Source organism: Hetaerina americana, unplaced genomic scaffold (genome assembly GCF_022747635.1).
Source record: "Hetaerina americana unplaced genomic scaffold, ioHetAmer1.1.p SCAF_3, whole genome shotgun sequence".
NCBI lineage: Eukaryota > Metazoa > Arthropoda > Insecta > Odonata > Calopterygidae > Hetaerina > Hetaerina americana.
In genome coordinates this window covers 76,807,009-76,833,000 of record NW_027286874.1, presented here as the reverse complement: position 1 = coordinate 76,833,000, position 25,992 = coordinate 76,807,009, and the positions used below count along the sequence as shown (strand labels likewise).

The window sequence follows — 25,992 nt, the reverse complement described above, 5'->3', positions numbered from 1 at the left end:
GCACCTGCAGCTCCACCCAAGCTATGTGATTTATCGGGTACCAGATCTTCCTGGGAAACCATAACCGGTACAGGGAAAGGAACCCTGCCCTGATGTGTGAATTTCACGCGCTGTTGGGCTTAGTACTGGGTGAACTCTATCATCACTTACCAAACCGACCTTACGGTTGATTACTGTGTTTATGGATTTTTTATTATAAATAAGTAGGGAGAATGATGCAGGATATAGTTGAGGGCTATCCTTACATAAAAGACTTGAATACAATTGAACATGGAAGAGCAACAATGAAAAGTTCAACAAAGAGAATTTTCAAGGCCGCTGATAAAGATACTAGAATTAGCTTCAGCTATAATTTTGATTTCACAGTAGGTTTTTTCAACTGAAACATGGATGGGTGTCCATGGTAACTGTAGACTGTCAAATCTAACATTAGAGCCAGAGGTTGGAAAATTGTATCTTCTTGATAAGCAATCATTTCTTTTTACTTCAATATAACACTCAATCCACCACTGAAATTAAGATGCTACACCACTTACTGAACCTTTACCCACCTGCTCCCAATTATTCATTATTTTTAATTTAACTTGTATACAGTGAAAATTGTTTAACATGCTATCAAGTGAACAGGATGCTATTCACAATGCGGTTTTTTTATGTTAGTCCAAAACTTCCTTTGTCAACAGTTTCTTATTGTCAAGGACCGAATTCTGGCTATTCAATTCACTAAAACCAACTATCCATTCTTGATTAAACCATTTTACTCATTGCTGGTAAAAAGAATGAAGTCACCTGCATTTTAGTGAGGATTTATCTGGGATGGTCACTCATTGGCATCATGGGATGATTAACTTAAGGCACTGATGTGCCTTGTGCATAAGCTATTATACCTCCAAATTGTGATTCTGAGATGAAAATTAAATTGAAATGCATTGATGCGGAAGAGGATAGGCACGAGATAAGTTCATAGAGCATCAAACTATCAATAGAAGGTTGTAGAACTGCAGCACCCACAAACATACCTAGGTGCAAGAAACCCTAGCATACCCAGATTATGTGGAACCTAAGGTAGTTCAGATTAGGCAAAATCTAGACTATCCTGGGATCCGTAATCTCACTATTCATGAGCACCAATGATTTCTAATGACTCAATAAAATGTATTTGATACCCCCATTATATCAAATGATCTCATTAAAAATATAGTATACTGGTGATTTTTCTCAAAAATTCAGTTGATGTTAATAAATAAGAAACTTAAAACATTGATAAAACGTATTAAATGGCATTGATCTATCACCATGCATTGAAATAAATTATCGATCACACTTGTATCTAAATAAATGAGAGTTGAACTTCAGAAAAGTGGCGGAAGTTTTTTTGTAACATTCCGGTTTAATTAAGCAATGCATGATCGCTGTTGTTCTCCATTATGCTTAAATGTTGCCAATCACTGTTGAAATATACTTGCAGGCATAATTTGTTCATGCAACTAAAATATTCAATGAAATAAAAGATAATGTTGTTCTATGAAGCAACAAGATTTCGTCAGCGGCACTTGAAATCTGTTAGATTTTAGTAAAGCTGTTGTCCATACACCTAAATACATTTCATTGTTCCACTAGACCATTCATTTGCCTGATTCTTTTGAGGCACAGAGGGGATCTTTACATTCCTGAGACTTGGAGGTGACAAGGCAATAATTTAACTTGTGGATACCATCAGAAATAGCACTTGTAGAGAAGTTCTCTGCATGCAAGTATTCGGCATATTGCTTATGAGGTATCTGGCCACCAATCCCATAACCTAGTGATTGTTTATGCACGTACCATGATTATGGCCTCTTCCTATCTATCACCTTTTGGCAATCTTAAATTATTCGAATCCCTATCCATTTCCAGTGAAGTTAATTATAAACTAAGAGCAAATCAATTTGTTAAAACCTTTTTATTCAGATGATGCATAAATCAATACCAATTTCCCAAAAGAAACATTTGCATCCAATTTCTCAAAAAACTTCACTTTTTCTGATGCTAAATATTACAGGTTTTCTTTTATTGCCATCCAAATACAGAGTTGAGGGTGTGAAATGTACAGGTTTTACATTAGCATATGAATTGTTTCATATCGTAATAGTTTATTCATTATTTCAAAAGTACATTTGAATTTAAAAGTGCAACTAAAATATTATTATTACTTTAAAATACATTTGTGAGAACTTCCACGCAAAATATATTTTTCTACAGAATATTATTGTGTTTTTACAGAGTATAGAACCACCCCTAATGACTTCTAAAAACCCCACCAGCACTCTATGGTTGAAATTGTTCCAGATTAACTGAGTGTGGATCAGTGAGGCTAACTTGTGAGAAAATTGGACGACTTTAGATGAAGGTACATCAAAATATTAAGAAGTAGTATCTACTCAACTCTTAGATTTGGCCTGCTACTCCATCCTGGAGAAAAGATGAAATCACTCTTCCTATTAGCCACAAAAGATTCCTATCAATATCTGGAGCTGCTCATAAGAGTTTCATTCTTCACTACTCATTAATTCATGACAGAAAGTTTTGAAGCAATTAACACTATCAATGTGTGTACATGCATATTATGCCCATTTATTCTCAATTTGACCAGAATTAAGCGACTGCTTAAAAATGAACCAATATGAAGCATGCTTTAAATCTCTATCCAGGACAAAATACAAGGTCTGTTCAAAAAGTACCGTGAATTTTGTGTTTTTTCAAAAATTATTTATTTATTCATGAATATCTATTTTGTCCCCTTCAAAGTAATCCCCATTTGATATTATGCACTTGTGGCTAAGTTTTTTCCATTCCCTGAAGCACTTCAAAAAATCATTTTTAGTGATTTTGTTCTGCTCTTCCTTCGACGCAGTCTTTATCTCATCAATCATAGCGTAGCGTCGTCCTTTCCTGGACCTCTTCAGTTTCGGGAACAAGAAAAAGTCACTGGGGGCCAGATCTGGGGAATACGGTGGCTGCGGCATCATTGGTGTGTTGTTTTTGGTCAAAGTTTTGCACACAAGTAACGATGTGTGAACAGGGGTGTTGTCATGGTGCAAAAGCCAATTTTTGTTCTTCCACAAATTCGGGCATTTGTGGCGGATTGCTTCGAGCAAATATGCCCATAACATGCAGGTGATATTCCTTATTTACCGTTCTACCCTGTGGCAAGGACTCATGATGTACCACACCTCTGCAATCAAAGAGAACTGTAAGCAGAAGTTCACATTCAACCGAAGTTGGCGTGCTTTTTCGGTCTTGGCTCGTGCTGAAACTTCCATTGGGATGAATGACCTTTAATTTCCATGTAACCATAAACCCATGATTCGTCACCAGTTATGACCCGCTGAAGCAAATTTGGGTCGTCGCAGACAGAGTCCAACACCACATTAGCAATGTTAATGCATTGATGTTTTTGGTTGAATTTAAGCAATATTGGCACAAATATTGCGGCAACCTTTGTCATGCCCAAATCATTGGTAAAAATCAAATGGCACGAGCCAATCGATATGTTTAGGTCCTCAGCAGCTTCTCTAATGGTGATTCGACGATTGGCCATTACTATTTTCTTCACTTCATCAATGTTTTCCCCTGTTGTTGACGTGCTTGGGCATCCGGCATACTCTTCGTCATTCACATGTTCTTGGCCCTCGGAGAACATTTTGTAGCACCAACAAACGTTGCTTTTCCATATAACACAGTCAATGTTCGAATCTTATTTAGTTTTTCATACGAAATTCGATACAGATTCTTTGATCTAATTTTGGGAACAGGCCAAAATCGTAGAGAAGCCAAAACACGTCCAAGCAAAACAGCTGTCAATAATTAACTGAACATTCAAAATGGCCAAACTTTTTGGCATAAGTGAGAGACATGAGTACCAACACAACGCCACAAAAAATTCGAAAATCAAATACATGTAACCTGCGAAAATTTGAAATTCGCGATACTTTTTGAACAGATCAAGAAGATCAAAATCTTCTGATGCAAGGGCTCTTAATATCCCAGAGTGGTCGTGCAATGTGTTGTGTGCTGTTGAGCATATTCCCTGAAAGAGATTCACTGTAACTCTCACTCATCAATAATATTAAAAAATAATTCCAACTAGTCATCTGGCTATCTGGAGAGAAATGCTTTGGTAAATCTTCTTTTAATACTATTGAATTATTACCATTCACTAAAACAGAGTAAATCACCTTATTTCAGCTAAAAGAGCCCTGTTAAGGATGGTGCTTCCAGATGGTTTTACACAGACTAAGATATAAAGTGTTGCTACATCTCTTCTAAAACATTTTCTAGGTTATAAAAGTGCTTATCAGTTTATCCAGGCATGAGGGTGCTAAGTAGATATTGTCACGTTAAAAAACACTTTTTGGTTCTCCAGCAACCTCTGGTGGCCTGATTGCCTCTTGGGATCCCAATAAGCCACTCTTGGATTTGCCACCAGGCTTATCTAGAGCCAAACCCTCAGAGTGAACATGTCACCCATACCCGAGGCAGGACTCAAACCTGCAACCTTTGGGTTAGCAGGCAAGCACATTATCCACCTGAATAACCTGACAGACTTAATTTATACTTATTATTTCTCTTTTGCATGAGATTTGGGAAATTATTAAAAACTATCCAATACTACTGGCTGGGAACTTAATCGGTCATCATGTATCTCTGTATTAATCACAGCTGGCTCATCACTCGTCTGCTGCAAACAACCACTCTTCAATTCTGACTTTATTAATTATTAATGGCATCACATTCCATCGTATCTTCAATTTATATACAATGAAGCCAAATAAGCAAAATTAACAATTCTGCAGACCTAATATCATCTGGTATACACAACCAGACCCCTAAGTTAATTAACCTTGACTTAGATGATTCCATACTTAATGCAAATAGCCAATCTGTTCAAAAATATGTTATTATTCCTTAGCTCTTGTTGAACTATTAATGAAATAAAATGTTACATACATGCGAGTATATAAGCCTAAATACAAAGAATTACAACTCTGCAGGCAAAACACTGTAATGCGATAGGCAAGCTATGCTGTCCAGTGATAGTGAATTTTCAGAATTACTAATTAAATGTTGCTAAGTAGCAAATTGATGTAACAATTTATCCAACTCTAAGCAAAATATTTGTGTGTTCACTTTAATAGAATGTAGATCATGTAAGCTGCAATATCACTAATAGCAGATAGATTTCTCTGCAGTCGAAGGATTTCTCCCCCAATTCCTTTAATCATTTTAACATATTAAACATGGGACTAAAATATGAAATGAGGACAAATATGTTCCATTGAATGTCATAACCATTACAAATTATGGTTGATGATAAGCGATGTGGTGACAGTAATAGTAGAGCTACTAAAAAGTGATGTTTCGGAGTGGGTAATACTACAACAACGAGATATACCATTAAAAAAAGTCTCTGTAAGCATCCATGAATTAATTCTTTATGAATGCAGAAAGCTCATCACAGAAAAAAGAAATTATTCCACTTCTTCAACACTGGATGAAGCGTGTGACAACCCCATAATACCATTGATGCCCCGGTGAGGATCAATGCCACTATGTGTGTATTTGAACGTGCAGTATTTGAGACTGAGCATGGGGCCCTGGGTGGGATTGCTTTTGGTTTCTTCTTGACTTTCTCAGGAATCAGCAATAGTTTTTAAAGGAGGCGACCGACAGCTAACGTCATTTGTGCCATTAGGGAAAGGAAAGGTGGAGAGAAACCCGGTACCAGCATTAGGCTACTCTTATCGAAAGGTGCCCAGAGGTCCCGCAGCTTAATGTCTCACCCGATGGACAGCGTACTCACTCAAATTACTCTCCACAAAGCACCTCAAGTAGGGATCAGGACACCACCGAAAAAATATTTATTGTCTCCAGGATTTGAACCCGGGTCCTCTCAGTGGGAAGGCGCTACGCCAGCCACCACACCATCCTGATCGCCTCTCATAAATCATTCCCAAATGGTAACAAAAAAAGGCACAAAAACTTTTTTAAAATCTGTGTAAAATGGAGTTTTCCTCCATACATAAATTAAGTATCCTAAGTATTCTATTAAATTGCATGGTATGAGAAAGTGTAGATAAGAGCAAATATTTTCCGTGATGTTATAATCACAATGTGGACAGTAATCATGCTTTAGTTGAATTCATAAAACTAAAATTACATTATTTTGATCAGTAATTCATTGTTGTTATCAAGAAATATATTAGCAATGCGAGGAATCTGGATAGTTAAAACCCACCACACACTGTAAGTAATCTACACAATACCATACAAATGATTCGCAAAAAGTTGACTACAAAATGGTGATTATTAAAAAAACTGCAGAAATGAAACTATTTTAAAATTTTCATCTTTAATAATTTAAAGTTTGAAAATTAAAACCTGTTTCTGAAGGTTTAAATAAATATGTCAAACAGTGTGGTCTTTGTATTTATGGCAATGAACATGCCTGCACAGGCGCAAAAGTTGGATTTCGGACCATGACTCTTATAATGCAGTTCTTCATTTCCTCTAGAACTTCAGTTTCTCAATACATAAGTACCAATTATTAGAGTTCCAGGATTGATAACCTTTTTCGAGAATTATTGAATTACTAAGTCCAGTAAGAAAAATGCAACCATGCTAAATAACGGTTCCCTTCTGAATAGTTTTGCTCATGAAAGTTTTTAGTTAACTTTATTTGAAAATTATTCGAATAACTTTCCTTTCCTTTAACTTTCCTTTTCCTTTACAATACTAGTAATATCCTCTAAGATGAAGACAGATATTTACTAGTTATTGCTTAATGAAGTTTTCTCGAGTCTTCCACCGGGTCAGGGGTTTCCTACTGGTGGAATACACGTGAAATTTCATCAGGCAGATATGCCACGATAGCATCAAAACTTACTAGTTTTTGCTTGTTTGTCTTGTGTTCACTTTCTTAACAAAAAATAATCAGCTAATTCTTTTCTCATGAAACTTTTCTGCTCCTGTTAACTCAGTTTAGCCGCTTGGTCATAAGACTTCATTCATTATTAGTACTACCACCCATAACATGATATTCCCTCGTAGCACATTTTATGAATGTGGATCTCCGAATCCTGTTTCAGTGGTTTGTAGTATTTCAAGGAATTTTGTTATTTTGGATTATAATGACATTAATAGCAGATGGGTTCTATGTCTTCATACACTAAATCCTGATTAAAATAATAAGCATTCAGCCAAAAATTTCTAAATAATTTTCACAGATAAATCATACACAATCTTTTTTATCAAAATTTCTTTTTAAAGGATGTGAATGTGCATAAGATTGCCCAAACACCTGCTAATGAAAAATATTCACTCGCTTCAGTCATAATGTTTTATAAGATGGATCCATAGGGCAATTATACACAAATAAGCAACGTAAATTATTTGAAATATGACAGAAAAAACTTTTCATATGTCATTTGCCATTTACATTAAGGTGACGGGAAGGAAGTGGAGTGTATAGACATAAATGACTTGTTAAGACCATGGATTAACCGCCATCAGTTAACTAGACATTGCATAATTGGCATTCTATTGTATTTTTTCAATTGGAGAAATTTAAAATACTACTAACACATTCAATGAAAACAGTATAAATTGAATAAAACAAACCATTAAAATATTCCTTGTTGCACTTTGCAAAAGCAAGTGAAAATGTTCTCAGTAAAATTTATCATTCATTCATGTTAAAAAATTTTCATTTAAATGAAAAGAAACAACAGAGGTAGTAGAGCCAACATTATATTTTGCTTTAAAAATAATTGTAAAGAGGATTATTTTAACTGTATCTACTTTACTTTTCTGAACTTTACTGTTAATTACATACACCTTTCAATTCTATGAAACCACCGTCTTGTTTCTAACTGACACTCTTGATTTTAAGATTTGCATAAATATATTTTGGTTCAAAGAAATTATCAGCGCCGCACCAATACTCGATGACAAATCTTAAATTCATTAATAAATAAAATGTGATCATCAAATCCAAATGTTTTCTGATTTCAGTCAAAAATATCATTATAGATGAAACATCCCTGATAAAATGAAAGCGTACCATCTCAAAAATAGTTTTCAAATTATAACTCTATGATAGGAAAAGACTAATTTATCTTGAAAGTGATGCACAAGAATTGATATCTAATCACATTTAGTCTTTCACATCATACCTAAATAATTTGTTTTTTGATTCGATTCCAATTATACGGACACTCAACACACCTTTAATGAGGCAGCCATCACCAAAAAGAATAACAATCAGAGCACAGTTGTGACAGGTTTGTTACAAAGACTGGAGTAATATAAGGCCATAACAGATATAAAACATGCCACACGCAGCTAGATGATTACAGAGGCCACATATGCTAATTATTATGCCAGATATTTCAACAACTAAAACCAGACAATGGAAATCAGAATGGGAAAAAATTAATGGAAAAAAACTAACAATAAGAGAGGCACAAGTTCAGCATATGCATGCAAAATCAATTAATTTATAGAATTCCTCGCCATATATACATTTATAATATGAATATCACGGTGTTCTGGGAATGAAATCACAGCTGTGCTGCATAATGCAGACGTTTACGTCATGAATTAGAACTAGAAAAGCATCAAGAGGTTGAAGGGGGCCACTCAAATTCATGCAGCCAAGGGCGTGGGTGTTGTCTTGGTAAAGGAAACACAGAGTATGTCCCAGGAGCAAGTCTCTGGTTAGCCAAAGTCTTCACATTAGATGTATTCAATTGAAGGCCAGGAGAGAGGGGATAGGTTCCAGGATGCAAAGGTGCTTTGAAATCTTCAGGTTCCGGTGGAGATGGAGGGTTTTCCAAGAACCACTTGGGTTGCCTCTCCCAGGATGAATGGGCACAGTTGTCTCTGGATTTAAGGACCTGGTGGGATTGGTTGGGTTATGTTGGAGGTGGGGCTGCAAGTGGTTTGATGGATTCCGCAATCAAATATTTAAAAAAAATCTTTACGTGGAATGTGATGCAAGGAGCATTGAGAAGATTTAAAATAAACTACAGATAGATGCACATCACAACACTCACTAATGATTGCTCATGATGATATTGGAAGAAAAAATATTACTTATCAAAAAAACATTTATTTATCATGTAAGCTAAGTATGTTACTTCAGGTATCAGCAAAAATTACTATAGGTAATGAACCTTGATATTTGATTATTGGTACTGGATAGAATTGGGAATATTAGTTTTGCCTCAAGTCTACTTTTTATTTATTCACTCTTTTTATCTCCTTACCGCAAGTGAGAAATTTATTTTATCAGCCATCCACACTTTCATTAGACACACTATAGCACTGACTAATGTAGGTTGTTCCAAAATATGAGTAAACCAGAATTCCAAGACAATACCCTGACACACTTATTGGTATCATTCATCTTGCAATTTGCAAACTGCAACAAGTTCAAGCACGAGACAATTCGATACATAAATTGCTCTGCATAATGGTATGCATTTTATGAACTAGGGACTACTATATGTCATGAATTAAATGAAATAGGTGATTGGCTGGTGCAGTGCCTAGTGTACTGAGTTCTCAACCCCAAGGCTGTGCATTCAAATCTCAGTGGTGGTGGAATTTTTCAGAGGTATCCCAATCCCTAGTAGTAGTATTTAGGGGAGGCGACCAATTGCTGAGGTCATTTGCGCCATAGGGGATGGACAGGAGAGGGTGAAGGGTGGAGAGAAACCCGGCGTCAGCATTTGCCTACTCTTAACGAAAGGCGCCAAGGGGTCCGCAGCTTAACGTCCCATCCGACGGACGTCGTACTCACTCAAAGTGCCTTCCACAAAGCACCTCAAGTAGGGATTGAGATACCTCAGAGAAATATTCAAAACTGCCGGGATTTGAACTCGAGCCCTCTGGGTGAGAAGTCCCAATCCCTACTTGGGGTGATACGTGGAGAGCACTTCAAGTATAGTGTGCCATCTGTTGGATGGAACCTTAAACTATGCACCCCTAGGAGCATTTAGCCGGGAGTAGGCTAATGCCATGGTTGGGTTTCCTCTCCATTCCCTGAACATCCTACCCCTACCAAATTACCCACCTATCCCTAATGGTGCAAATAACCTCAGCTGTCAGTTGCCTCCCCTCATAACTACCACTACTGGGCTTCAAGACGATACACCTCATCAAATCAGCTGAATGCGAAACAGACACACAACAGGGATAACAATCCCAATGAACTAGATAACCCCAGCAGTTTAATTATTTTTCCCCATTGGCCAAAATTTTATCAGGATTCCCATTTTTCCTTTTTTCTCCCAGTGGTGGATATCCTAAGATTAAATGATGAACTTTGGGTACCTCTCCATCTTTGTCAGCCATAATAATAGAAATCACATACCCCTTCCCCTCATGAGAGTGTAACATAATGGTACAATTGCTTCTTAGTGGTAGCTCCAAAGATTTATTTAGTAATAGAGAAATGCATTTCTTTTACCTATCCTCCCATGAGAAACTCTGAAATTTAGCATTATACTATTTAATTAATTATGGACAATCATAATGGTGGTCATTTACATCAACTTGCAAAGCTTCATAAATCATTTTGAAAAACTAGTAGCTGCACTCTTTGTTCCCAGATTGGAATAACTTTTTCAATGCACACATAATCACAAAATGTGGCCCAGCAAAGAATTAATCACAGATAATGATAAATAAAGCGAACAACAACCAACTTGCAGCCCTGGTTTGAGTGTATTAAAGGTTATTTGACAAAATACAAGTGTGAAGCAGCTGTGTAGGTTAATGGTAGAGAAGGCAAAGGGATAACATTCTCACCACTAATAAGTATACATCCTACCTTTCTCCAGTTTAAAGCATCGAAGAAATAATATGTCCCCCTCTCATAACTCTGGGTTTTTTCTAAAAGCTGCATTCCAGGTGCCCTTGTAATCCACACCTTTTCATCCACATGAAACCGCCAATCCCTGTTATACCTAAAGTGCAAAGTAAAAAAGTGGAATAGAAAAAAAATGTAGATAGGTTTTTAAGGGTAAATTCAACTGGCATTGCCTGAGCTATTGAAACTGAATAAGGCAAGATGTTTAGGTAATATAAATATAGCGTAGTAAGTATAAAAATTGGACACTAAACCTAATGGCTCTTAATGCAGCAACTGCAAAAACTAGTAATAAACTGATATGGAAGGTACTTGATAGATAAAATGCAAAACCATTATATACTTTTTAGAGGATCAGCAAAAAATATCTAATATTTAATTTATGAGTATGCATAAGATATTTGAAAGTTGAATTGGGAAGAAAAACATTTTAAAAGAGAACTTTCATTAAAAATTGGCAATTTTCCACAAGAAAATTGCCAATTTTTAATTAAAATTAAATTGGCAATTAATTAAAATTAAAAAATTGGCAATTTTCCACAAGAAAATTGCCAATTTTTAATTGATAATGATATTCCACCATATCACACAGAAACATCTCTTTTTATTGGGAACTTTCATGTTTAATTAAGTATTAAATTTATGTATCTAACAGAATTATAATAAAGGTAAGAATAAACACCAGCAATGTGTTAGTACAAGTACGTGTGATCTTCAAATGCATATAAAAAATCTGAACATTACAAAAAATTCCCTCACTTCTCATTTAGTAATGAAGAATCTACATTAAATGCAAGTATAATAGCAACACTATTAGTTCATCACTGATCAATCTTCACCACCTCAAAACTTGTAGATATATTCCAAGCCAAGCTCAAGGAAAGAACAAAGACAGACCACTTTTCCCTTGCCAATTTCTTTTTGATACCCTTATAAGGATCTACAAGATGATTAATACTTTTAGAGATTAACAACTTTCTACATCTGGGGAAAAGCAACATAATAAAAAAAACAGTAAGCCAAATTATGGAAGCTACTCAATTATACTAATCAGATTTGAACTAGCATGTACAGCGGAACCTCACTTATTAAGAACCTTGCATTGTCAGTGTTTCAAGAAACGAGCAAAAATTAAAAACAAAAAAAGTAACTCTTAGCAAGCTAATTTTTGTATAATAAGTGATGAGAGCGGGATTATTGGAATTCTTGTATGCCTGCTGTTTGTGTGCAGCATTTGTTCCAATAGTATATTAGAGCAGCTAGTGATCACACATTTTTTCCAAACTTGAGTCCAGACATATTACCATGGAACTTCACTTCAAGAGCGCCTCGCACAGCTAATGATGAAAAGAGGGGAATTCTCTAAATGATTGCACATTAACTACTTCAGTTCGTGTATAGCACTCCTTACATTATCTTAGCTCAGCTTGTAATCATGTAATCATGCATTTTTCCAAACTTGTGTTCCTAAAGAAAAGCAATCCAATGCAACACTTCTAACAAGAATATCATTTGTGAGAAAGTGAAGTGATTTTTTTCGACCTCATTAAGAAGATGCCAGGATCATCAACAGGCAAAGAAGTATTTAAGGGAATCTGAGCATGGTTTGAGAACTTTAAGAGAAAACCGGGATCCATTGTGTTGTGAGGCATGGTGAAGCAGCAGAGACTTAAAAGCAGCAGAGAACCTGCTGCAACAGGGTATATAATTGTGACAAGATAGGTCTTTTCTTCGAAGTTTTTAAGAACAAAATGTTGAAGCATTGGCAAAAACAAATGCCTCTGGACAGCTTTCTAGTAAAAAAAATTGTTATGTCTCATACATATTAAGCTAATTATTTCTTGTCTTCTATAAAGTAAATAGGCATTCCAGGTGAGTTCATTCTACAATAGAAGAGAAAAGAGGAAGATGATTACTGTTCCTTAACAGTCTATGCATAATTTTCTTTGAATTACTTTGAACAAATTAATTTTTTTAGTTATGGAATGCATTATTGTAATTTGCTTTAATTTATATGGGAAAAATTGTTTTCCCTGTTTTGCTTTATGAGAGAGATTACAAAACAAATATTGCTCATTGTGCCAGGATCCACTGCATACTACATTTGCATCTATTTCATACTGGATTTCCAGTTTCTGCTTGCTTTTAACGGCATTTAATTCCTTTCTAAAATTATAAATCAATATCAAATTAAATAATATGCTAACCAAGGACAACCAACAGCTGTGTATAAATGTTTCATGTAGTCCAGATTACTTTTCTGGCATAGAACTTCTCTGATTACTTTAGGATGAATTCTTCACAGTAAAAAGCACCAAACCTAACGTACAAGCCATCTCAAGATGTTTTAAATTGTATATTTATAAGGAGCCAAGTTCAAAACTTCAAAGTACTTTTATTAATAAACAGTTAAATCCTGTATTTGGATTTTTGGAGTTTATGTTTTCCTGCGATTTTAGACAATTTTATCAGGTCTCATACAATTTCCTATTTTTCTAATGTATGCAGAACCCTGTATTTACATGATTTCAATTACAGTTTTCCCACTATTTGCGTCACTAAGTGGTGGGTTAAAAGGATTTGCTATTCTACAACTCATGTACATCAGTCGTCATAAAAAAACTTTTTTGACTTCATTTTGCACAGATACACCTAAAAAAGATGGGAGAGAGCAGTAATGTGAACTACTTGAACTCATAATATCAGTCTGCCAGGAAAAGATTCATGCAATGAAATGAATATGTTGCCTGGCTAGAAATTAGCTAAGTAATTTATGCATTGTAATAACACCTGAAGGGTGGTCTCTACTCATATCACACATAAGTTGAAAATATGAGGAATGAAAATGACTCGGGCCTAAATATAATCAAGCATGAAAAACACAAGACTGACAACTTGGATCATTTGTACTGCGTCGATGCAACAGATATAAAAGTGATGGGCACCTAAATGAGAAAAATTATTGAAACTTACTGCATCAAAACTATACTGAATAAAAAATAATTATATTTTCTGCAAAATATTTTGAAGTTGGACAACTATTTGCATTGGGTGAATGGCGATGTATCTCAGATTCTCACGTGTTAAGTTTCCCTCAATAACTTAGGAACGTAAATTTTATCCTGCTTGAAAATGGAAAGAAAAGGCAAACAACAACATTTTCAATTGATGGCAAAATAAAAATTCTGGAATGAGTTGATTCTCATGATGGATTCTATATTCTGGCGAAACATCTAAGATTTCTAAACACAATAGTGGAAAATAGCAATTTGAATCAGGAACATGCAAACCAGCGCGGAAATTTATATAACAATAGAAAATATGCCAAGAATCCTAAGTATGAAGAATTGCTGAAAAAGGGGTTTTTAATTGATAAATTGTTAAATATCCCCACGAATGGTGTCATCACGAGAGAAAAAATATAGAAATTCCCACAATATTGGGAATCGAAGATTTCACAGCGTCCAATTGTTGGTTGGATAGGTTTAAAAATAGGCACACTCTTGTATACAAAACTGTGTATGATGAAAGTAGAATTGTTTATATTGATACTGAAACTTGGTCGAAGGTGTCATAATTAAAAAAACTTCTTGAAGGTGATAGCCCAAAACATGTTTTAAATGGAAACGATACAGGATTATTTTATCATGTACTGCCAGGAAAAATACTGTGCTTCAGAGGCGAACAATATCAGAAGGGGTACTTGGCAAACAAAGACTTACTGTCTTAAAATTTACAAATGCAGATGGAAGTACGAAGCTTCAACCACTAGTGGCTGGTATATCCAAGAGTCCAAGGAGGGTCCTGGGTCAAACATGTAAAAACGTTGCCCCCTAGATATACAGCATTTTCCAAAACATGAATGACCTTAAAAACATTTGAGGATGAGCTTCATACTCTGGATGTAAAAATGGGGTCTCAGAAAAGGAAAATTCTTCCGATTATTCATCAGTGTCAAGCCTATCCACTGAATGTTCACTTGAGAAATGTACAGTTACAATTTTTCCCTGCAAATTGTACTAGTGAGCTCCAATCACTGACAATGATGCACTATATATTTGGTATCCAACTCCCGCAGTCTCAAGAGTATAAACTGCTCAAAGTAATTAAAGTTACGAGTATCACAATATAAAGACTCATACAATTAAAAACTTGCCAAGATGTAAAAACATATGAAAAGTTATAATTGATTTCCTCATGCCTATCACATGGAATACACACAGTAATAACTAGTCTGAAATTCATAACAATTACTTCAATTACATAATAAATAATTAGGGGATTCCCATTGTTAATAATGAGTACTAGAAGGAACAATGATTTTTTTTAAAGTATGTGGGCGCGTTTTATAATGAGATTGCTTGTACTTCTGCTCGGATACTTACAATTCAGAGGCAGCAGCAAGTTGTAAAACATCACCCATATTTGTATAGAACATGTAGAACAGGAGATCATCCTTGTATCTGTTTAATTTTACAGGTGCCAGCTTATCCCTGTACAAAATGAGAAAATAATTTGTTTGACTAAAAATACAGCTTTAGACTTACTCTTAACAGAAAAAGCTTGCTAAAATCATAGCACATAAATATTAAAAAGTTTTGCCAATAAAATTTTCTCTTTGTATAAAAGTGACTTCATTAAGTCACCCTTTTTAGATATAAATGAATATATTTCCCATTATGTTTTCCTTGTTATAATGAAAATTCTCTTCAAACTCTCTGAAACAACATAATCTCTCATAAAGGTATGACCTCTGCTTGCATTGTTGTTATTCAGGGGGCAAAATTATTGATGGGAAAAAAATAGAATTTTTCATAAAGAATTCAATAAAAATAAGTTGGTCATCAAGCAGGAAAGAGAAGTTTACTAATTTACCCCAAGATCTCAGGTCATTTTTCACCAAGTGAACAACATCCATCACATTGCAATACATAAAATATGAACCTTAAGTACTTTGAGATTTTCAGGTTTTTCAGTCAATAACTTAAATACAATACAATACAAATAGATGGTTAAAAAATACAAAAAGTGCACATATATTATTTACAAATAATACATTTCATGAGAGCAGAAAGCAACAGAAACTCACCGAATTGCTGCATTGATGAGGTATTCAGGTGGAACATGAAAGTCTATGTCTTGGGGGCGACAAGGTGCTTCAGCCCAAGGGCCTCCAAACGTTGGATAAAGGTTTTCAGGTGAATTGAGATTGAGACCAAGAGCTGTCAGATCCTGACCAAGAGCTAATGAGACCAAGTTGGGATCTGTTTCAGCAGCACGGATGAATGTTAGAAGTCCCACCATACCAAACTGATCTTTTACCATGGACGCAGGTATATTTGTCACATTTCCTGCAATGTAAAACAAAATTAATGAGCTCCTTTTGAAAGAGTCAAATAAAAAAAAAACAATCTATTTATCCTAGGTATCCCAGTAATAATTCACATTAAATGTCACCAGTACCCTTTTAAGCATGATGCATGCTTGAAACACTTAATCCATCAGTAAAATAACCTTCACACTCTTAAAACGTAGGAATATTATCAGGGCATGCAAATATACTGAATGAATTTCTCTCAGGTCTTCCATTGGGTCAATTTCTCTAGTTCCGACTGAATTTTTTTAAAGACCACCTCAGTCATTGTCTTTGGGGCTTCTGAATAAAGATGATGAACAAGTCATCCATTGAAACAGATGGAGAACTTGACCAGAGGAAGAACTGGGAGATATTCACTCAGCAGATGTATGGGGAAACCATCATTTCATGCAAGTTATTGTCCAATATACAGAAAAATATTTAATTCACCACAACAATACAAATGAAGAAATCTTTTAACATTGCAACCATGAAAGGATCTAATGGTATTATGACTAGTAATAGCTTCTCAAGATTTTGTGATCATAATATCATTTATGGAGCCATTGGGAGAGACAGGTGACATTTGGAGATCATGAGACATGAATCAGTAGCCAAGGCAGCAGCATTACATACATTCAGTATTACATTAGTAGCAGCCACTGCAAGTTGAAACATATTCAATCCGCCTATGTTGATGATGGAGTTAACACATGGCTCTCCCATGAAATTTTGCTTCCACCTTAACAAGTTGTCAGCAGAGTCCTGTGTCATGCTGCAAGAGGATTTTGCAGTCTGCTATTTTCCATAGCATAGCAAGAAGGTATTTCAAAATGTTTAAAGAGGGGATTTCAAAGAAAGGTGGACCCTGAACACCATTCACTGCTCTTACATTAACATAGCTGCTAACATTGTGAGAGAAGATTGTCCAAAAACATTAAAAGCACCATTGGGAACATTGAAATTTTCAATGGGTGCTACAAACACATTGGTAACAGAAAATATGTGTCACATGAGATGTGTTTGTGCGCAGTGGATTCTGACACTGCTTATACCCAAACAACAGGACATTTGGGTGAGGGCTTATTCTCAGATGAAGCTGATTTTACAGGAAGTTGAGGAATTTCTATCAAAGTTTATCACTGCAGATGAAACTTGGCTACATAATTTTGATCTCAGGAACAAACAGGAAAGCTCCATTTGGTAACCTCCGAATCACCAACATTAAAAAAATCCTAACTGATGGAAAACTTATAGTCATACCTTTTCATATTCAGGGAACATTGTATCAGCATGTTGTACCAGAACCACCACTGTAAATGTTATAAGGAGGCACTGAAAATTCTCTAAGGCCACATTGATGGCAAAATGTTACATATCAAAGTAGCAGGCTCTCCTTATTGACCAGACCTATCCCCATGTGCCTTTATTCTGTTCGACCATTGACTTGATTGAACAGATACTTTTGTGGAAAGTGTGTTTCATCATCAGAAACAAGCAAATGCAAACTGAACATGTTTCAACTTTACATGACTGCCTGTAATGCTGTATAAAAAGTATTACCACTCTTTATGGAACAGACCTCATGTCTGCAAAATAGAAATGCAATAAGAAACTAGATACGTAAATAAAAATTATTATCACTTTAATGAACAGTCCTCATATAAAAATTGGCTTTCTTCTTTGAATGGCATTTATACAAATGTTAATAGATGAGTTACATGATATTACAGCCCAGAAAAACGAAGTCAGGGAACCAAAACATTCTGCAACCCAGTTATTAAATCTCTTTCATCAGAAGGAATCTCTAAAATTTAAAGTATTTGATAAGAGTATGAAATAACAAACCATCAGGTGATGTTTGGATTCCTCTCTTGGCTGCTTGTGCCTTTTCAGCGCCTGGAGCTCGACTGGAAGATGTTGTAATGACTTCTCCTTTTTCATTGGATGATTGTGAGAGATTTAATGATGTTACTGTTCCATTCGAAGTAGGTTGCTGATGAGGATTTCCATCAGAGCCCATGCCAGATGATTGCTGCTGGGAGGGAGGTCCTTGTGATTGTGAAGGGCCAAGCACCTGTGATTGCTGAGGCTGTTGTTGTGTTCCTGGTAGTGCGGGGAAATCCTCTGAGGACATGGTAAACTCACTAGCTTCAGATGTTGGCTGTTTCACCATTCCAACTAATTAAAATAAAAAATAAATGCATCTTGTGAATGGAAAATTACAATGAAAATCAACTCTTACGGACTAAACCTCGGTCAAAACTTATTCCTTCTTTGCCAAATCAAATGTATACATATTTATGTTATGGCTGTGTTCCTTCAGTAAATATTTAAAAGAAGTCAACAACACTATTTTAAGTAATATCCTGGCACAAATTAACCTTAGTACAGTAAGAGAGAGTGAGGAATATTTCCGAAAACTTTTCCCCAAATATCATTCATTTCCCATTCATAAATTATATGGAATCCTAATATATTAAATAATTTAAGGGCTCTCATACCGCTCATTTTATTATAATTTAAATTCCCTTACATTATGTTCTGGATACTTTCAGGATGCCAAACAAATAAGGCAATGTTACTCTATATTTCCTGCTACATACTGGTTAATCAAGCAAAAATTTTAAAATTTAACAAAAATTTAAAAAGATCAGGCAACTGTTCTTAAATCCTGGTGAAGGCAAATGAAATTACACTGAAATTTTGGCATTTTGGTGCACATCATGAGATGACTCCATCTAAGTAACTGCAGCAGCATTTCCTGCTGTTCTTTGACTTTGGACAGTCCAATTAATTTGCAAAAATGATAGCCATAGTTTGAAGAGTGGTCTACAGTTGGTAACACAATGGCAGAATGAAACAACAGCATTAAAATATGTTGACTCCACTTGCAACATAAAGGTGTTCTCTCATTCTTTTATTGCGAGGTTCAAGGGTGAAACATAAGAAAATTCATTGACGAATGAAAGTTCACTATGGTGACAACAATGCAACTCCAGCAGTGATTTGTGGACTAGAAAGTTCCTAATCAGCATTACAGATTAGACAAGCTAATTGGTGATGCCAGAGGCCTTTGCAGCAGTTAGAGTAATGGTTCTTCTAGTGGTATCCATGAACTTCCTAGGCATTTGGATATATCTACTGAATAACATGGGAGGCTAAATCATTACTGGTTGTTCACTGAAGTTTTGGATGAAAACAGACTTAATATAGATACATTCCTTTGCCTCTGCTGACAAAACACAGCATAAGAAAATGATGTAAAAAAAGAATACATTTAGTAGTCAAGAAATAATGAGATGAAAAAATTTATATTTTAAGATTTTCCTTTAACTATTTCTTGCTTTTAAAAATTATGATACAGTAACTAAACGTACGAGGAACATACATTAATTTTTTATTGTGTACTTGATTTGTTACAAATCATATACATAAGTAAATTTATAAATGGAAAATTTTGGGTACACAAGCAAATATGCATTTCATACTGGAGCTTTGGAATTAATTTTAAATTTTAAAAAGGGAAGGTCACCATTTGGCATCCTGAAATGCTATAATACAATCTCATTTATCTTTGCCCAAACCTGCCACCAGGTATTGAACCATAATTAAAAGAATTCATATAGCATCTAAATTGAGGCTGAGAATTTCCGCGTAATTGATATTTTCTGGTTAATTGTACCAACACATCAAAACGGCAAAATCTTTGCACCGAAAACAAACTAAGTACTCTCAATTTTGTTGCTGAAAGTTTAAAATACTGTAATGAAAGTTTAACTACAGCTCAAATACAAAAATGATTATAATGCTAATGATATTATTTTACTTCATTAACAAGGTCCCGGAATGCACTTTTCACCCACCTTCTCAATCTCTTGCTAAAAATTAAGTTCTAGAATTTTTTATCAGCTTACAGATAAGAAGAAATGCATCAAGGCATGGAATTTTGGCACATCTCTTCATAAAAAATAACCTATTCTTAGTTGTTTCATGTTAACTTTATGAGAATTATGACATTTAATACCACCTACTTTAGCCTATGGTGTACTATTAAAAACTAGGAAAACAATATTTGCTAATTCATATATATTTCAGGGAAATGAACACGCATGCATATTTTCTAATTTAGATGGTATCAGAAACTAGAGATAGGATCATTGACTGAACAGGCTTCAGGTAAAATTTAACTATTTATTTTAAAACCTGGCATTGAAAAGCCAAAATAAAAAAAGTCATCTGAATCTTCTAGTTCATTTCAGAGGAAGTTGAGTTGAGGTAATTTTCTTTGTGGGTTGTCGTGTAATATTATTTAACATTTAATTGTAATATAATTAACATTATTTATATAAATTCCATGCAATATTAGTAACATTATTTCAAATGATAACGAATATACAAGTTTTTAAATGAATTATATACAGATTAATATAATACTTTTTTCAGGAAAAATGTGCCTCCACATCTTCAAATCAACACCTCAATTTTACCATAAACCACAAAAAATTACCAAAGTTAAAAAACGATCACTTTAATTCAACAACATTGAGCTTATTTTATACTAAGTATTACCAATTATATATTTGTATAAATATCTTTCTAGTTGATATTTGCAAATAACAAATATTGTTTCCTTTCCAAAAAAATTTAAATTCCTTAGCAAAAGTGAGCAAGTTTCACAATATACCATCAAACTAATAAAATTCTGCTAACCTATTTGTGCACATTGCTAACCTCTCTTTACATATTTGGGACTATTAACTGTACCTTGTGTATATATCTATCATGGAGTGACTAATGCTAAGAAAAACAAGAGTAACTTTACAATGAATAATAGTTATCACCGTTGCAATATCAGAAGATTTGCAGGTGAAAATATAATACCTGCCTATGATAGCTAAAGAACCAACATCAAATGTCCACAAAATTGTTAAACAATCTGCCTAACCACTTAAAAAATGAAACAAGCATTTCACTTGTCAATAATAATCTATTTGCATACCTGGTTGATGAGTGTTATTATAGTGTAAATGAATATTTATGTAAAACTTAGTGTATATTAGCTTCCCATTATATCTATTTGTATTTCTATTTGGGAATTATGTGACCTTCATGCCATTGACGTATCCTATACACCTATCCTGTATTCTCAATATTGTAGACCATCTCTTGCAGACAAATAACTACATTATTATTAGTGGTATCACTAGTTGAAAGCATTAACATATTAAGGGAAAATTTTGTACAGATAAATTGATTTTAATTTTATACATTAGGCCAATGAAATGATATATGCTATATTTACATGCCCATACACCTCAGGTAGTCAAACCCAGACTACTTTAAGTAGGTTTGCTCGGTTTTTCTTGAATTTAGTAGATTTTAGCTTGTTTTCTCAGACTTAAAATTATTTGTGTGCTATTCATTAAATGTGTTTTTAAGTGACTCTTACTTAATGCAATGGGTAAAATATATCCTATCATAGATAGAAATAACCCTACATAGTCGAAAAAAATAATTTAGGATGGTAAATAAATGATGTAGAACAGCAAGCTCTTACTGGTCATCTGAAATCAAACTGAAAAATATCAGCATGAGGGGAAGTTAATTAGCGCAAGATAGACACAATCTATTTGAATGATGATTTTATCTGGTCTTAAGAAATTTGGTCAACAACAATCTGGATTGGGGGTTGTAGCTTCATTGAACACATTATATGAATTGCACACACAATTAAAAGCATTCATTTACTATGTCTTACATACAAACTATTTTCATATGCAATATGCCACTTTGCACAGGTAGAAAAAAAAATCTTTAGAGAAAGCATAATTTTTCATTGTCATCAAGGGAAGCACTACCTCGCTGGCATACCATGGACTAATTTTCTACCTTATAAGCCTTTCATTTCTGTTGATATGCTATTCTCATCAGTCGGAATATTTGTGGCAAAAAGTGCATATTAACTTAGAAAAGATATGTAAGCCTAAAATATAAAAATATGCAGCAAAACCTTGAGATAATGGACCTTAGGGGCATGAAAATATATTTCTATAGATTAATCAGAGAAGCTCACATTATTGTGGGGGTTGACGGAAAGAGAATGAGGTATCTAAAAGATTAAATATCCAAAGTTTATATGCTGGCATATTACGCTTCTTATCTTAGACCTTAAACCTATGACCATCTCATTCTTAAGTTTTTACGTGATCATTTTATGATGACACATTTTAAATCCAGTAAAAAACTCGAAATAGCAAGCAAATTTTTGAATTTGAGTTGAATGGAAAAAAAATGCACAGCAGAACTACATCAATACTGAAGGCCACTATTATTTAAAAACCCCGGGTCACCAATTTTACCATTCACCAAAAAGAGTATAAAATGTTGTGCTTTTTACCATGAATCATCATATTAATTGTGCTAACTGCACTTATCTTCATAAAATCAGTTCTCAAAAGGATTAGGATAAGAATTTTCCTAGAATTCTTAACTAAAATTTGGAGTGCAGAAGTAAAAAAAACTTTTCACTATCAAATAATCAGTACCAAAAACATCATTTTTTTCCCATTTATCACTTTTCAGCATTAATGCAGCATTAATGAACATGAATGAGATTAATTCCTAAATTTCCCCTGCTTACACAAATTCTGTGCTTAATACATCCTTACAGTCATTCCTTACTTGAAGCCACCCTGTGAAATGAGCAAGTTCCTACGAATGCCTTCTAGACATGTGTCCAGTGAATTTATTGATCACTTAGTTGAAAATAATTAGCAGGTATCAGAAATTATTGCCTAAGTAGGACATAGTAAAGACTGGACAGAAGTTGAGTTAATAAATAAATAACTTCTGAAATCCAACATGTATATTTCTACAGTAACAAACCAACAGTTTTGTTGTTATGGAGTCTGAAATAATGCCTGATTGACAGATTAACTGTCTACTAACAAATTGATCATGTCAGAACTGTCATGGAAACATATGTAATGGTCTCAATGCAGCATAGCTGAAAATGTACAGGGAAGGTTAACTAAAATAGGACAAGTAGTCTAATATGGGCTACGCCTTTGCCCCAATACTTTTTTCATAAAAACACATAAATCATAATGGCAATATGTTCCAACACCTTTGAAAATGCTGTACGAGTGTTACTTCACACGAAATCATAAGAATCAAACATGAGAAAGTATCTGTTGATGAAGTTACAATTTTTGCATAGTTATTTGAAATCAGTTTACCCAGAGGTACATAAAAGAACTGAGTGAAAAGTAAAGTATGACGTGATTTTAAGTGCCTCAGTCGAATTTCCTGGTAAACTTTCTAGATCATCCCGAGAAGGGTTCATGATTTTATCAATTATGGCACAACTGTACATGACTTCTTAACATTTTGAGTAAGTCAAAACCATTAAATGATTTCACATGCACCATTATTCACTAAATTAAAATCATCATTTAAAAAGTTTATAGCTAAAATATTTCAAAAAAGTCAAATTCAAGTGAGTGACTGCTAAAAATATTTTCAGCAGTTTTTTCTGAAAAGTTGCAAGTGATGCAGTGACCAACATGATCTGATTGCATCTTTTTGTCCACGGGTGGCAAGACACTAATTATACATTTATTGTTTTCCTCAAGAAATAAGGAAAAACATCCATAGTGGTACTAACACACAGCCAGGTGGGCTCTTCCCTCTTCATGTAAGATGGTAGATAAAGAGCACCTCAAAATCCAGCCTGGCATGGAAAGCACATTCAAATGACCACAAACTAGGAAAAATACTCACCAGATGTCAGTAAAAAAGAAATTCCATGCTGCCACCATTCATCTAAAATGTAAGAATGGGGAAAAATATGGCTGCAGGACCAAAAGTATGATTCAAGATGGGCATGAATGTGAGAAAATCAGAAGAATAATTTAATATAAAAAGGTAAATCATTGCTCTTATAAGCGATACATAAAAACTGATTTGTTACTCTATAAGGATTTCATGGCTATGAGGTCCCATCCTCAAGAAATTCTTAACTCCACAGCCAAGCCCGAGATTACTATTTATTTTAGAAAGCAATTAATTTTCACACAATCCACTATTTGAAGGTTTTGCTGTAGGTCAAAAGTAAAATAAAGCCAAAATGGATTTTTATTGACTGCTTTCCATGCAGAAATAAGCCATTTTTCCTTGAAATTTAAAATATAATTTTATAAAACTTTTATGCTGAAATAGAACCAGCTCAAAAAAATAATGGGAACTCGAATACTACCTCACAATGGTGAGAAATGATTGGAAAGAGAATACACCATTCCTTACCATATGGCTGCTTCCCTGGCATGGATTGACTCAATGAAGGTCCATCACCACCACCACCCAAAACTCCAATTCCACTTAAACCTACAGCTCCACCCATCCCACCACTTCCCATTATTCCCCCTGGGCCGGTAAGACCTCCACCAACTCCCAGACCCCCACTTCCTACCCCACCTCCAGGTCCACCTCTGAAAAGAAAAAGACATCGCATTAAGTTCAACGTTAAAAATTAATCAAGGTATTTATATTCCTTAACAATGATCACCATCCCATTACATTAAAAGTAAGTAAAAAAATCAGTACAATGTGCATGCAAAACACTGTACACACTCAGTTACATTGTATGCATTATTAATAAGGGTACAGTTAAGAATATTAAGTTACAGCCCTATAGCAAATACTGGCATATATTAGTGAACTGAGGTGTATTTCAATTTAACTGGCAATATTTATTTTAAAACATTAAAGTCATTGCTAATAAAATCAATCAAAGAGATCCAAGGTGGCCAAGCAAAACAAAAACAGAGAAGAAAAAAAAGAAAGAATTTTGAAGCACCAAGAAGATTTAGTCATACGAAAAATAAAAGGTCATTTATATAAACTTTCATGATGAATATGGAAACATAATCTTTCTATTAATTACAAACAACAGACACATCAACAAGAGTGCCCCAAAGAGAGAGAAAGAGCCTTGGCATCACCATCAAAGAAAAAAAATTGTGAAAAAAAAGTGATTGTAGAAGGAATATGTTATTCGAAGCAATTAAAAAGAGATATAAACAGCAATGAGACATTATAACAAAAAAAATTACTTGTTCTGGCCATGTAAAAAGAGTGCTAACCTGCTTGTGAGAGAGGGGAATTCAGAGAGATCCAGAAAAGGAAAGATGGCTCTATCAACATCCCCGTCGAACATAGAGTTAGTGAGGATGGCGGCAGCCGCTGCAGCTGTTATGGCCGTAGAGGGGAATGAGACGGACGATGCAGAAGAAACCGAGGAGGAGGACATGGATGAGATCGAAGAGGGCAGCATGGAGGAGGATGAAGAGGATGAGGAGGAGGAGGAGGGCGCTGAGGATGAGGAGGAGGGGGTGGGCCCTGCCTGGGATGAGATGATGATGCACGACGAGGAGGGGGGGTTTACGCTGCCATAGCCACCTCTTTGACCTTGTTGTTGTTGAGGCATTCCAAAGCCACCCATCCCTGGGTTGGCTCCCCTTCGAGGGGGCGGAGAAAGCCCCACCCTGGGGAAAACGGTGCAGATAATAAGTGAGTAGTGCTACCAAGTGTTCTCAAAACTCAAATGTTTAAAAAAAAGAGCTCAATACACTAAAACTCAGCCACCTGGCTGCAAAACAATTTGAATGCAAATTCTTGAGAGTTTATGTGCTTCTCTGCTCAGAAATTACCACATATT

General features: G+C 34.9%; 1 protein-coding gene across 3 annotated transcripts in view; it reads right to left on the bottom strand.

Annotated features, from left to right (window-relative positions):
* The window catches only part of Rga (CCR4-NOT transcription complex subunit regena), a 57,649-nt gene that overhangs the window by 8,964 nt on the left and 22,693 nt on the right, over nucleotides 1-25,992 (bottom strand). For 2 of the 3 annotated variants that reach the window (XM_071588256.1, XM_071588258.1), the window contains exons 3-9: nucleotides 25,418-25,819; nucleotides 24,579-24,763; nucleotides 24,057-24,098; nucleotides 18,120-18,452; nucleotides 16,005-16,266; nucleotides 15,301-15,408; nucleotides 10,877-11,012 (exon numbers count right to left, since the gene is read on the bottom strand). In XM_071588256.1, the coding sequence (XP_071444357.1) occupies nucleotides 10,877-11,012; nucleotides 15,301-15,408; nucleotides 16,005-16,266; nucleotides 18,120-18,452; nucleotides 24,057-24,098; nucleotides 24,579-24,763; nucleotides 25,418-25,819 (1,468 nt within the window). The remainder of the gene's footprint in view (nucleotides 1-10,876; nucleotides 11,013-15,300; nucleotides 15,409-16,004; nucleotides 16,267-18,119; nucleotides 18,453-24,056; nucleotides 24,099-24,578; nucleotides 24,764-25,417; nucleotides 25,820-25,992) is intronic. The other variant, XM_071588257.1, reaches the window with a different exon arrangement.